The 14969-nt window shown below is 45.8% G+C and overlaps 1 protein-coding gene and 1 long non-coding RNA gene across 8 annotated transcripts in view; both read left to right on the plus strand.

Annotated features, from left to right (window-relative positions):
• SUGCT (succinyl-CoA:glutarate-CoA transferase) overlaps positions 1–3804 on the plus strand; it is a 553331-nt gene extending 549527 nt beyond the window's left edge. For both annotated transcript variants that reach the window (XM_064487718.1, XM_064487721.1), the window contains one exon: positions 929–3804. In XM_064487718.1, the coding sequence (XP_064343788.1) occupies positions 929–1092 (164 nt within the window). In that variant the 3' untranslated portion in view covers positions 1093–3804. The remainder of the gene's footprint in view (positions 1–928) is intronic.
• A 6072-nt stretch (positions 3805–9876) lies between these two features.
• Positions 9877–14969, plus strand: part of LOC135321719 (uncharacterized) — a 63720-nt gene continuing 58627 nt past the window's right edge. For all 6 annotated transcript variants that reach the window (XR_010381750.1, XR_010381749.1, XR_010381752.1 and 3 more), the window contains exon 1: positions 9877–12858. This is a non-coding gene — a long non-coding RNA (uncharacterized LOC135321719). The remainder of the gene's footprint in view (positions 12859–14969) is intronic.

Consider the following 14969-nt stretch of genomic DNA (forward strand, 5'->3'; position numbering starts at 1 on the left):
TTAGCCACATGACCTTGAGCAAACCCTTAGCTTTGGGGGTGTTAGTGTCGTTACGTGAAGAATGGGGGCAATAAAATCCATTTCCAACAGTTGTTGAAAGCATTGCTTAAGTTACTCTGTTTGCTGGTGGCTCGATGCTCAGCAAAGAGCTGGTGATAAATGTCCTTTTCCCCTCGCACTGCCCGCATCAAGAGAGATGCTGGGACAACTGGTCATCACAGTCACCATTGTGCATTATTTGGGTTAGAGGATGCTTACTCAGTGCTTCCTGTCCGTTATCTCATTTAAATCCTTATATCAAGTCTGCATGGTAAACATCATACCCAGTTTAGTTGTAGAATTTGAGGCTCAGAGAAGTTAAGTAATTTGTCCAAGACGGCTCTGCTAGAAGGTGTAAGAGCTGAGCCCTACACAGAATTCTCTCTGACAGTGGAACGTACACACGTAACCTCTCCTTTCACCCAAAGGTCTCAGCCAGGGCCCGGCTGAGGTTTAGTTCATCTGCAATCTGCTGAACTAAATCTTGGAACTCTACAGTAGACGCTGAATAGTAAACGTTTGGGTAACCTTTACCTGGGGTCAGATTTCCAGCTTCAGAGAGACACGACGTGCCTGTGGTCATGGTTCTCTGGGACCTAGAAAGTCAACCTGCACGTCTTTGCGACAGACCCGGCACGCAGCAGGCACGTGCGTGCAGCCCCCTGCCTGGTGGTTGCCAGGTCAGAGCACCACTGCACAGGTGGATAAAGCTGAGTCAAGAAAAGCCGCCTGGGAAAACACATTTCTCTCCAAAATGCTGGTGCATCTGGAAGGGTGTAGCTGGCAGTGATATTCTTGGCATCTGTCGCCAACACCCCAGGCTGCTCGGGTAATGAATTTCCTAGGGTTCGTCATTAACAGGCTTCCTGCTTTCCTCCCCCTTTGACAGGCCCAGCTGTGAGATACAGTAAGTTCAAGATGTCAGAGGCCAGGCCGCCTCCCCTGCTCGGCCAGCACACGACGCACATCCTGAAGGAGGTCCTCAGATATGACGATGAGGCCATCGGGGAGCTGCTCAGCGCGGCCGTGGTGACCCAGCACAAGGCTGAGTGACAGAGGACGGCGCTCTTTTTTCAAAACCACAATCGGAATGCATCTTGCCAGCAAAGGGCCTAGTCTTTCTGGACCCGTCTCCCCAGTTCCGGCACCTACCACTGAAGAGTTAGAGGAATTCCAGGTTTCCTGCCTGGCGTCTCCAGAACGGCTCTGGTATCAATGAATCTAGTGTTTTCTAAATGTACCCCACCTTTTATTCCTTACCACTTCTCCCCCAGATAATAGATTAATAGTGGTTCTGTGGATTTTTTTCTGTTCTTTTTTTTTTTTTTTTTTTTTGGTAAAGATGTTTTTCTCCCTGGAAAAATAGCATTCCTCATTCTAATTACGTTAACAGCCTAAACGTTTGCCCCTCCAGCCCACGCAGGTCTGAAAAAGAGCAGATCTCTTGACATTCTTTACTTACACATGAAGTCCTCATTTAAACCTTTGTTAGGAAGTCAAAGCAGTAAGCAGGATGACAGCCTCAGTGATTGATTTTAAACAGAATAACTTAATTTTGAGCTTATGAACCCTTTGTTAATCTGTAATTTAAACCCTGGACTTTGTTAATGTCCATTATAAAACTGAGCTCCATTCTCCCCCACGGGGGTAAATATTTGCTTTATGTTGTATTTCTTTGATTATTTCATAATACCTGGCAGGAAATCAGTGTCTACCAATAGATTTTGGGATGTAGGTATCTGCATGAGGAGGGTGAAAGGTGGTTCTTCAAATGGTACCTTATTTTGAGCCAAATGTAAATGCAGCAGGTTTTTAAATGAAGGCCAGATTATCTAGGTATAAATAATGACAAATAGGAGAATGAAAGGAAAATATTTCTTTGTGATCTGAGTATCCACTGAAGAAGAATATATCATGCCTCAGTATTAGGTATTTGCATTTAAGTATTTAAGTATTTATCAGTGAATTCGAAGTATAGAAACATCTTGTGTCCAGAAAGTGGTAACTGATTTGCATGTATATTCCAGGATGAATTGCACTCAGACTGCCAATCACCCATGCCAAAGTACAGAGCAAGGAATCAGAGGATCAATATTCTGATATGATCTCAATTCCCACCCTTAGGTACCGATATTTTAAAGCCACGTCATTACATGCCAAGTGGTCGCTGAAAGTTAAATTACAGATGTTCATTTTTCAAACTGTGATTTCCAGCTAGTTTTCATATTGTGTTCTTTTTTATTGGAAGGGTTTGAGTCATTTATCCATGCTGTAAACCCCAACGTGTTCCTAGAATCAAGGATTCCAAATAAATAGGAAATCTGTCTTCCCACAAGGCCTCATGGGACTTTTTAGAAGAATGCCTACTGATTCTTGAAGCATGCATTGTCCTGCCTGCTTTCCTCTTTGTGGACATCTAATTCTGAAGCTCTCCTGCTGTTACTCCACTAGTTAGCATTTCATCATGCAAGGGTAATTTGATGCCTTCTGCAATACTTTTCCCCCAATGGTTAATTCATAGATATATATATTTGGAGACATCCACTTTAGGCCAGACATCTAAATGAAATTCTTCCATGTATATACAATTAGTAATGAAAATGGTAAAAAGCTGGATGACAGAGAATTGGCAAAACCACCCATCCTGAAAGACAGATCCACCATTTCTCCTACTGATCCAAGTAGACGTCTTGAAATACAAATGACGTGGTTACTGGGCAGTAACCCGAAATACCTGGGTAACCGTATGTAGGGCGACATCGATCATTCAGAGAGGCTCATAAAATGCCTCTAAGACCTGAAAATCAATCAAGACTGAAGTCTTCATCCATCGCAGAGTCGCCATTGGAGGCCGTCTCCAGGGCAGTCGTGGATGTGGCTGTCCAGATTTCCACCTCCACAACCCAGAATGCTCCAGGACAACTTTGGACTTACTCATCACCCAACAAAAAGCATTTCCTCTACTGATTCAGTGAGAGAAATCACTTAGAATAACTTTCAAGTTCAGATAGGTCCTGCAGGAAACACTGTACTTGCTAAAATTTCTAGCAGTATGCCCCAGATCAAGTTATGCCTGTAAACAGTGTGCTGTTTTAATCATCCAGGCCTATTAATCTTACACATTTCCAAAGCTGAAGTCCTACTAAGATATCATATGCTCCGGTTCACTTTGTGTGAAGGCCTGCCTTCGGGCAGGTTTGTGTCTGAGGTTGGCCTAGAAAGTTCTTTGAAACTTCGTGGGTTAATCATTATGGAATTGAGGGTGTGTCCATAAGCAGCTAGGTTTCCTTCCCTTGATTTTTTTCCTTAAATTTTCTGCTGTCATGATTTTCTGGTTAATCAAGCATGGTATTTTCCAGCGTGCAGTCTGATATGCTGAAGGTTTCCCTAGAAGAAGAGAAATGAACATTGACCAGGCTTGTGTGACTCCTCCCCATTACTCAGTGTTCTTTTGTGTTCAGTCCATCTACTGGGAGTTACAAGAACAATCCTGATTTAAAAAAAAAAAAAAGAGGTCTCACACAGGCTATTTCACACAAGGTCATTAGGCTACCCACCCTAGATAAGCCCCACAAAGAGGGGCTTTTAAATGAGACTTCAAGACCCCTGCTTTCAAGCCTTCTTCAGGGAATTCACACCCATTCGTATCTCACCTGAATTTGATATCTCACCACCCACTCTTTCATCCCATGATGTTGGCATGTTGTCTACTTGAAATGTAGAAAAAATGAGAAAGAAAAAAAAAAAAAAAAAAACCACCAGCCAGAGCTCAAAAGACTGTCCAGATCATCTGCCTCCGTTCTGACTGCTCAAGAGGCAAAGGAGACCAGTGGAGACAAGGCACCCCCCCACCAATTCCCCTGGCCACGGGCTATTCGTTTTCAAACTCGTCCCCCAAGATTAAGAGATTTTTCTTGCATTTGCTTCTATTCCTGGGAGAATATCCACTACAGTGAGTCCTTAAATTGGTGAGATTCTTCAGACACACCGTGTCAACCAAAAATGGTTGTTAACCTTGGTTGTTGTGTCCTCAGGAGTCCAGACTGTCAAGCTCACTTCTTTTCCCTCTCGATTTTGTGGTACTAAAGCCGGTACAATCATTACCTGATAAGGAGGATGAAAATGTTCAGGGGGGAAAAGGTACATAATTCCATTCTAAACAGCTGTTGGGGAAAATGAAAAAACAGCAAGACACTCATACTGAGGTGTAGACCTTTGTCAGACATCAGGATAAAATTGTGTTTCTTCTTGGGATCCTAGTATAGCAACTCCAGGGTTCAGTGTTTTATAAATCACTACTCTCAAAAGATGCGCAAGTATTTTCTCTAAATAGACATACCATGCTATCTTCTGAGCACAAATGGACCCCAATGTTTAAGCCAGGCTGGCTCTGTGCAGGACAGGTTTATATGGTGGGGTTCATGGAGTGTAAGCATCTCCAATAGACAACGTTTTCTCCAACACCCACTCAAAAACGTGTCTTCTGGTATCACTCTAGGAAGTTCAAGACTATAAGAGGCCATTGTGGGTAGATACTGGCCCATCAGAGAGACCCATGTCCTAATTCCCAGATCCCGTGGATATGTTACCTTCCATGGCAAGAGGGAATTAAGGTTGCTAATCAGTCGACCTTAACATAAGGAGATTATCCTGGATTATCTTGGTGGGCCCAGTATAATCACAGTGGTGGGGGGCCTTTAAGTGTGGAGGATCAATGTCAGAGTGAGGTGATGTGAGAGAGACTTTCTTGATCATTGCAGGATTTGGAAATGGAAATGAAGGAAGGAATGTAGGCATCTTTTAGAAGATGAAAAATGCAAGAAAACTGGACTTTCCCTTAAAGCCTCTAGAAGGAAAGCAGTCCTGCCCGATTTTAGCCCAGTGAGAGCTATTCTGGACTCGTTTTGGACTTCTGATCTCCAGAACTGTAAGATGATAAATCTGTGTTGCTTTAAGCCACTGAATAGGTGATATTTTGTTACAGCACCAATAGGAAACTAACACAGAGGCTGCTCTGCCTCGGTTTGAAAGTCTCAAGTGACAGGAAAGTCACTGCCTTGCAAAGTGACCAGTTCACACTTCCCTGTCATTCCATTTTTCCTTCTTTCTCTCTCCCTATTTTTAATTCCTCCTTCCTTTCCTACTTTTCATTTATCCCCCCCTACCCTTTCTCTGCGGTACTTTTTTTCCCTCCTTCTCCTTCTGTGTCCCTGCAGGGGACTCTCCGTCCCCCTCTGCCCTCTCTCCCTCTCTCCCTGCACAGACACACAGAGCAATAGATTCATGTTCCACCAGCTTGGACACCAAAAGCTGCCACTGACCTCTCGAAAAGTAGGACTTGCTCAGCGATCTGGTGGTAATTCTGGCCATGACTTAGCCCCCACAAGTGGTTTCAGATTAATCTCTGGGTGAGCTGAGCCCTAAATGACTGGCTGCCTCTTCTTCTCCCTTAAAACCCAGGGAAAGAAATGAAGGAGTGTTCCAGATGCCACCCTTGGCCTTACCACATCTCTGTCCCATGTCCCTAGTGCTAAGAAAAGAACCAGAATGTAATGCAGAGCAGAGTCTGGACCCTTTGTGACAGCCGAGGTCTTGCCGCTGAGGCATTGGGGGGTTGGGGCGTGGGGTTGATGGTTCTGTTCCCGCACTCGGCCTCAGCCTTTGTTTCTTGCTCTCTCTTGGAGAAGGCAGGCTACTTGGCACTCAGGGGGGGCAGTAATTTGTATCTAGCCACTCCAGTCAAAGGGCCTCCAGCGGGCCAGTGCCTTCACCTCCACCTTGGTCTTGCCATCTGCTGAACAGGGAGTGTGGGTCCCTGAAGCTCCCTTTGCTTCCTTTTCTTTCAACAGGATGCAAAATGCTCAGACACATGCCTCCTTTCTGCCCCAACCCCATTCTTTTTCTTTGCCAATGAACCACACGACAGCCGCCTCAACTCACCTTGGTTTCTTTGGCTCCTGACCACAGAGACTGGAGGAGCCAGGCTTTCCTCCTGCTCCTCTCACCCAGAATTTGTGCTCCCCATGGAGCAAGACAGCTTCAGAGCACACACCTGAGATGCCGAGAGGGAAGACATTAATGTCAAACAGCCACAGGAAAGTGTCTTCCTTTCCGCCCCTTCAGCTCTTAGCGAGCCGTAACGGAGAACTCGGATTTCCAGAGCATCTCTTGGTAAGAAACATGGCAATATGTGTCACACACGTGCACCCAGAGAGTCTTGGATTTCTGTTTTTAGATTTTACAAAGAACTTCCTGGCTGTTCTTGATAGAAGCTTTGAAATATCCTAGTGATGGACATTATCATGTTCTTTCTTCAGAGAGGGCCAAGAAAATGGGAGTGAACATTTTGAGGGGACTGTTAAGAAGTTCATTATTTCGAGGCAGAGCATAGGAAAATGAACTCTGTTTCCAGGTTTGTCCTTATAGATGGCCAAACATTCTTGCAATGGCATTGACACAGAGGAGGGGACAGGACAGAAATGCAGTGACCCACAGGTCACCTCTGGAAACAGTGCTCAGTGACCTAGGACCCTGACTCTTCTCAGCCTGATTTGCTGAACTGTGCAAATGGGAAGGTGTCCCAGTCTTTAAAAATATGACGGAGTCAGAAATAGCCAGTCACTAGGGCTTCTACCTCTGGGCCTGTATTTGCCATCTTCTGAATCCCGAGCATTTATCTGGCTCTCCCACTTGACTTTCTGGGAAGACCTAAGTGAAAGGATGTGGACCCAGCACAGAAGCAGAAGTGATGCTTGGGGCTTTGCTAAGTGACCCAGTGAGCTGACCTGCGTGAACCAGGGAGAGATGACAGTGATCAAAACCTCATCTTGGGCACCTACCCTGATACGACCCCAGTGACAGGAGGTGAAATGAGCAGCTTGGTGGATCTCCGTGTGGCTTCATTTCTTGGGGAGGGTTTTTTAACTTGGCAGAAAGAACAGTCAGTTCTAGAGCAGGTCCAGCTGGGGAGGAGAAGGACTGCCGAACGTCAGAGTTTGCACCTTTGATCTCCTGTGCAAAGTGGAAGTAGGTTTACTCTACTCGTTCCTGTGAAATAAGAACTCATTATGCTTTTTTTTTTTCTTTCTGTCTTAGGATACGTAACAGATATAGTTCAGCACTGCTGAAAGATCTTCTCATGAGTTGACTGGGGTTAAATGTGATGCTAATAACAATAGCTGTTAGGTTCTTATACGTCAAGCACTGTTCTGAGTAGATTTACAGGTGCTAATGCACTTACCCGGTGTGCCTGCGAAGGCCTGACGTCTGGAAAGAGGGGGCGTCATGTCAGGCTGGACACACTCACGTGTCCTCTGCGCTACCACATTCAGTGTGACTGAGTGCTACCCCACTGTTAGGGACACCCCTCAGATCGTGTCCTTAAAACTCATGGGCCCTGGGGCTTTGAGGCTCTTCCAGAGGGTGAAGGGCAAGACACACCAGGACCAGAAAGACCCTAATCCATCCATTTCAACCTTTGCAAATGCTCTGGAAATAACGGGGCTCCCAAGAGGATCAGCTTTGCTCAAACACTGTCAGCAGAACCCTCAGAGAAGTCCCCTCAGGTGCCATCTCAGAGAGATAGTAACAGTTCTTCAGCTGGTAAAGGTCTTAAAAAAAAATCCTTCTACAAAAGGGGACCTGAAAATGTTCCCCTTCCTCTGGAAGGTTTTTCTGTGTATAAATTTGCTGATATAACCTGCCATTTCTAGCTCTTTTAAAAAAGTTAAATGGAGTCATAAAGTGGCTGATGAAGTAGGTCAAAAGCAGCTCTTTCAAAGAGCATCTCTGGGGCGTGGGGGAGGGTGGAGCTCAGTGGCAGAGCACCTGCCCAGCATGCACAAGGTCCTGGGTTCGATCCCCAGTGCCTCCATCAAATAAATAATTAAATGAATAAACCTAATTACCTCCCCCACCAAAAAACCAACCAACCAACCAACCAACCAACCAACCAACCAAGAGCATCGCTGGGAAAAATGAGAACACTTAGAACACTTGGACTTAACCCCTCAGGGGGCAGCACGTTGCTGAAATCCGGACGTGGAGAGAGACGTCAGGTGGAAACAAACGATGACTTATCAGAGATACTGAGCAATGTCAGGAAACGAGTGACGCCCATTTCCAATTAAATTCCAGATCCTCCTCGGACAAATGACAGAAGTATGACAGGTACCTAGGATGATATATATGACTGCAGCAGGAGTTAAAAATTTACTCCTTATTAGTACGAACACATTCATTTGTGTAAAAATCTACTCTATAAGCAAATTCGAGGGAAAAAATGCAATCCCCTCAAACAGAAGCTCCAGCCGTGAACCATCGAGATAATTTCTTTCGATTTGTTTGGAGCAATTTCAAAGGATTGTAGTGGCAGGGAGAAGGAATTACATCTGGGTGTTTGTCAACCCGCGAATGAAGCTTTTTCTGACCCCCACAGTTGGAAGTGTTCTCTGCATCTTGTGGGCCATCTCAGTCCTCTGTAGTTCCTGACCACAGCAGTTATCACGCACTGAGTTATAATTACTGGTCACCAATCACCGTCTCCCATGAGACCTTAGTAATGTGGGAATCGTAGTCACCATTGAATCTCCTGTGATTATCGTGATGTTTACTCCATTGGAGATATACAGTAAATATCTACCCCATGGACATTCTCTCACTCACCAGGTTACATGTTCTCTGAGAGAGGAACTGGTCATAATCAGTTTTTCATTACTCACAGTGCCTGTAATAAACAGTCTTCAAAGACGGTCACCATCAATTCCTCCCTCCCTATAGGCACATGCCTCTCTTCCCATCACTTTATTTTCCTTCCCCTGGACTGGCCTGGTGACTTGCCTTTTTTAAAAAGAACTTAAAAAAAAATAATTTTATATTTAACAAAAGTTTATAAAAATAGTACTTAGAACTCCCATATATCACTCCCCCAGTTTCCAGTGACATTAACATTTCATATAACCAATGTGAAATTATCTAAGCCAGAAAATTAACATCGATACAATACTGTTAATTAATATGCAAAAATTATTCAAATTTTACCAGCTGCCTCACTTTGGTTGGCAGAATTCTGCTGGTGGTCCGCAAGAGTCCCAGCCCCGATACACACACACTGTCTCCAGTTATTCGATCAAACACTAATCTAAGTGCTGCTGTGGAAGGATTTTTTAGCTGTAATAAAGGTCCAAAATCAGCTGACCTTAAGATAGGAAGATTATCTGGGTAGGTCTGATCTAGTCACATGAGTCCTTATAAATATGGGTCTAGAGGTCAAAAATATTAGGCTAAAGGTTTTTAGCACAAAAGGGATTTGACCTGAGAGAACTTTCTAAAAGCGATGCACTTGGACCAACAGAAGGTGGCAGACGCAATGCCTTGAAGAGGTTTAGCATTGTCCTCTTTTGCTCCTGGAAATCAGCCACCATGAAAGGGGTCTGACCACTGTTCCTGAGGGACCCTGTGACATCGCGTGCCCATTATCCTCAGAGAGAGGGGAGCCACCTGGAGGCGCACAAAGACACCAGACATGTGAGTGAAGCTTCCCCGGACCTCTGGGCCACCCCTGCAGGCACGTGACTGCACCTGGGTGAGGGACACAGGCCACTGCCCCACGGAGCAGGAGCACTGCCCAGCTGAACCTCACGCACATTTCCAACCCACATAAACCCATGTTGTTTTATTCCCCTGTTGTGAGCTGGTTTGCTGCACAGCAATACATAAGCAAAGGTCTAACTCAGAGAGGGGTCTCAGTATTTGTTAAATACAGCTTCATGAATAGTTTTCACAGCATCTTGGCTGACTGAAATGGCAAATAATACATGCTACAGTTTATTAATTATTTTTTGCTATTGAAAGAAGACAACTGAAAACCTGCTTTTGATGAAAATTCTTCTAAAATGGACTGGCCACCAGTTGTCACTTCAGGAACACAGTATGTTCCTTTGCATGAGGAGGTGCGGTGTCAAGGTCATCATTCAGACCAGACTCGATGGCAATTTCCTTACCGTCCTCAGATGAAACCGAGGACACTGATGGTCAGAAATTGTCACGTTCCCAAGCTGGGCAAAGAGTGTAAACTTAGGAGAAGTTTGTTGCTGAGGGCTTTGCCCGGTAGACAGCCTCTAAGCGGCACCCCCTGCTGCACGGCTTCGTGCTGCCCCTTCCCACAGGCTACCGAGGTCGGTCTGTGGCCACACAGCGTGGAGCAGAGGGGACTGTGCACCACTTCCGAGATTAGAGTATAAAACAAAAGTGTCTGTTCTCTCTCTGTCTCTGTCTCTGTCACTCACTCTGGGGAAAAGCCAACTGCCACGGAGTGAGGCAGCCCTCCGTGGACCCCACGTGACAAGGAACTAAAGCTTCCAGCCAACAGCCAGTGAGAACTGAGGCCAAGAACCACGTGAGTGAGTTTGGAAGTGGATTCTCCAGCCTCAGGATAGCCTAGAGATGACTGCGGCCCCAGCCAACAGCTTCCTGACATCCCCAAACCATGCTGTTATCCAGGTTCCTACCCTCACAGACTGTGAAATAATAAGTATTTCTTGTTTTTGGCTTTATTTTGAATAGATTAGACTAGCTTTCGTTTGGGGTAATTTGTGACATGGCAATAGATAACAAATCTGGTTGCCTGTTAGCGGATGGCAGGAAGTCATTTTTAACATGTGACTTTCAGTTTTGACCCTCGATGTTATAATTTCCATCGGTTAGCTGCACTCTCCGTTACGTGTGATAACCCGGGCAGCCCTGTGTGGGGGCTTTATGCAACACCGAGGCAGAGTCCGCGGTGGGAGGCTGTGGAATGCAAATACTGATGAGAAACTGCTGAGAAGACCCTCCGGAATAACCTCCACATTCACGGTGTGTTCTAGACCCCGTGGTTCTCAAGGACGATGGGAGCAATTTTTCCCTCTATGGGACATTTGGCAATGTCTCGAGACATTTTTGCTTCTCATAACTGGGGCGGCATGGGGGACAGTCCACTTCCGGTGAGTGGAGGGAGTAGTGGCCAGGGATGGGGAGAGACCGGAGTAATGCCCAGGACAGCCCACAGCAAGGAATGAATGGTTCACCCACAGTGTCAGTAGCGCTGCTGCTGAGAAACGCTGAAGGGAGAGCAGGTGCTCGGTTCCACCTCTGTGTCTTTTTTTTTTATATATACACTGTGTAAGTTTAAGGGAGGAGGGAAGTAGGCTTACTGAGCTATAATATGACCAGATAAAGCCTCCAAGCCTAGATAAAGCCTCTAGGTGTACCCCCTGCACCTTTTTTTAATGGAAATGTGACATCCTTGTTTTGACTTCTTGCAATAAGTGTGTTTCTGAAGTGGAGGGAGCCAAGCATCCCAGTTAATGGAGGGATCTGAGCTGCTCTTCACAATGGCAGTCATATTAAGGGCATTAGCCAAATTGCAGGAAAAACCTTAGCCCTTAATGTAATCAGAGCTCAGGTGGTGACACTGGCCAGACCACATGCCCTTCAGGGCCACAGCTGACTCTGTAGAGGAAGGGGCTTTGCTGAGATCATGTCTGAGACCCTTATTTCAAGTTCCTTCTTTTAGGGTCACACTGTGGATGCACAGAGAATGCCTAAGTCTAGACAAAACTGATGGAGCAGTTTGACCGATACCACTCAAAGGGGAAGGACACATTAAACGAGGGGTTAGGAGTGTCCCTTTGGGGATCTGGTGGTCCAGGACTGTGGAGAAGTAGAATGCTTGCAGAGTTAGCAGATGTGAAGGGGCGAGTCCACACACTCCTCAGCACACCTCCCTGTCTCTCTGATGTCTGCACTTGTGGGTGTCTGCTCTGAGAAGACTCGAGGTGCGATGGAGGTGGAGGTGTTCAGCATGGGAAGGGCCTCAGGGCAAAGCGAGCAGAACCCACCTGACCCCTCGGTCAGCCCCTGCCCGGTGTTCTCCCCTCACCATCCCCCGCCACCAAAAGCCTACAGGCACAGATGTCATCGGGTCTTAGCTACAACGTGGCGTGTTTGAGGGGACCTGAGGACCTGAGAAGCAGGGTAAGTCCGTGTGTAAAATGTGAATCAACACTTGCATTTCTGTCCAATTGTTCTGACAAGGTGAAAATGAGGCCCCAAAAAGCTCACCAACAAGCTTCCCAGTGGAAAAAGTTACCTCGCCAAAGGAAATGATATTTCAAAGCATTGAATGGAAGAACATTTAAAGGTCATAAGATAGAATTTAAGCCCAGAGGATGACTTTTTCTTGGCCCTACTTGCCAACTCTATAGACCTAAACAAGTTCCACCTAGAAGATACGCAAAGGGAAGGGCATCTGGCAACCAGACTTCCGTACCAGTCTGTTGATTTTACTCAACTATCAGAACGTGGCCAGGCTCCCGGGTCCGCCCGCTCCTTTCCATGTCCACCTTCACCATTTCAACCCGTGTCCTTTCTTCTAAACCCAGTTTAAAGAGTCATCTGCCTAGTAAGCCTTTTTAAGATTTGTTCTAGTCCATTCTTTTTTTTTTTTTAAGGGAGGGTGAATAATTAGGTTTCTTTATTTTTTTAGTGGAGATACTAGGGGTTGAACCCAGGATCTCGTGCGTGCTAGGCACGTGCTCTACCACTGAGCTTTACCTCCCCCCGCCCCCTGTTCTAGTCCATCTGTTTATAACTGATTACCTGTTTACTCTGCTCAGGAGTCGAGGCCTGACTTTATTTTGCCATCAACAGCATTGCTGAGGATCTTTGTTAAGCTTTGCGCAGAGAGAGAGGATTGGAACAAGGTACTCAAGGAACCGGAAATCCAGCTGGGAAGGCAAGACACATACAAAATTGCTTCAGAGTGACTCATGGTACCACGTAAGTAATGCCCGTGCTGTTGGAGTTCGGAGGAGGGAATGAGACTTGTGATCTGGTGTGTTTAGGAAAATAATTCTGTAGGAAAAAAAAAATCTTCAAAAAAGAGTGAGACTTAAATAAGTGGAAGCAGGAAGGGTTTCACGTGCACAGGTGAGCAAGCCATGATGTTTTTGGATGGAGAGATCTTGAGTAAACACATTTAGTTAAATACAGCATTTGAGTAGTGAAAGGGTGGCTATGTTGGCAATCAGTTGGAAGACTGGAGAAGAGCAGATTTTAGGGGGTAGTTGGAGGCTTTGGAGGTCAAGAGGGTAGTTTTTCGGAGGGCACTGGGATGCCATGGTAGTCTTTCCAACAGAGAAGTGGCTTGCCCGGTCTGTACTTGGAAGATGGCCCTGGGGGGTGTGGTAGAGGACATGGGAGTGTGGGAGGACTGGAGCCAGAGGGACTGACTCTCATGATCTGACTGTGAGTCAGGAAGGGCCTGGAGGAGATGGCCGTCTTCCGCGTTGCTTTATGCGTATTGTTCCATATATCTGTGTCGTCTCAGCCTAACCGGATTATAAATGCCCTGTAAACCAGGAATACACTCCCCTAGTTTTATAGCGTGTCCCTTCTTGCCTATCCAGTGCCCAGAATTAATTGGCGGTGAGTAAATGTTGCTGTTATTATTATTCTATAAATTGTTATCAGACTTAGCTGCTCCAAATAGGTTATAAACACACAGTATCAGTGTGGACAGTCATGTAAGAACTTGTGATATACAATGTATTCTCCAGATAATGCATTCTCCAGGGCCGAGGGCACAGAGCCATTTAGCTCAGATCAGCTGTATTCCAGCTGTGAATCCTGAGAGTCTGTTGGAAGGTGGGATCTGGAGAAGCCACGGCAATGCTTTAAGAGCTCTAGAAACTTCCCACCTCATCAGGCTTCCAGATTCACCCTTCTCTGGAAGATGTATTTGCACAAGGTCACGGTAGTGGTTCCAGTTAGCACATGGGAGACATTGACGTTAAGTCGGAGACACTCTGAGGCCATCTGTCTGCCTGCTCCGTGGAAAGGATCAGGCTCTACTGCAGATCGAGGCTGAGCCCGTATGCCCGTCTGCAAAACGGCACTGCAGTCAATTATAGGATTCTCCTTGGTCCGTTTAGTCACAGCCAATTAAAATGGCTGTAGCAATTTCCAGGAGCCCTGAATTCTAGGTTGCCTTGTTCGACTGTTTAACACTGTACTGTCCGAGATAGAGCGGGCGTTCCTTAAGGACGGAGTTTGTGTCTTGCCTTTCTTTTGTGTTCTGCTAAGCCCCTGGCTCAGATTAGGACGATGAGTTAGTGCTCAGTAAACACTGGTTGAACTGATCTATTGAGAAAGGTCTCTCAGAAATCTCTCGGCTACTCTATCAGACTCCTTCAGTGGTGAAGACGCAGTGCTGTTTCTAGTCAAAAAAGCTTGAAGACATGCTGGAGGTCATTCTCTGTGGCTTAAAGGTTAAAAAGTGACAGAAAGAAGGAGCACGGATGGAAATGTCCAGCTGTTCATGTCCACCCGTGGCGTTGGTGAAGCCATGTCTTGTACCTGTGGCCAATTCCTGGAACTGACAGTTTTTACCTTCCCCTCCCCAGCATTAGTGGAGCCCCAGAATCTTTCTCAAGCATCACTTTAGACTAGATAGCTCCTGGAAGTAAAACCAAAGTGACATAAAAATAAAATCAATTTACCATTTCATGACCTTTGAAGCAATATCCAGTTGCATCTTGGAGAAACTTCCTGTAAGACTGTGAGGGCAGCATTAACGTGGACAATAAGTGCTAATGAGAGGAAACCTTTACTGGGTAGTTAAATGATCTTTTCCTACATCCATTTCTCCTCCAAAGACGAGTTTATTCCAGTCATGCTGACTCTATTCTACTTGCAGTGATAATTTTAGGATGGGCTTGTGACCCAGTTCTAGCCAATGGGATGAGAACAGTCGACTGGAAGCTTCTGGAAAGCTTACCTTGCCCTTTCTTACTGAATATGCATGAGAAATAATGTAGTCCTAGTTGTCATAGGGAGCCAAAATGTGACCAGGAGAGGAAGCAGCTTTGGGATGAATCAATGCCAAGAAC

This window comes from Camelus dromedarius, chromosome 7, assembly GCF_036321535.1.
Source record: "Camelus dromedarius isolate mCamDro1 chromosome 7, mCamDro1.pat, whole genome shotgun sequence".
Classification (NCBI taxonomy): Eukaryota; Metazoa; Chordata; class Mammalia; order Artiodactyla; family Camelidae; genus Camelus; species Camelus dromedarius.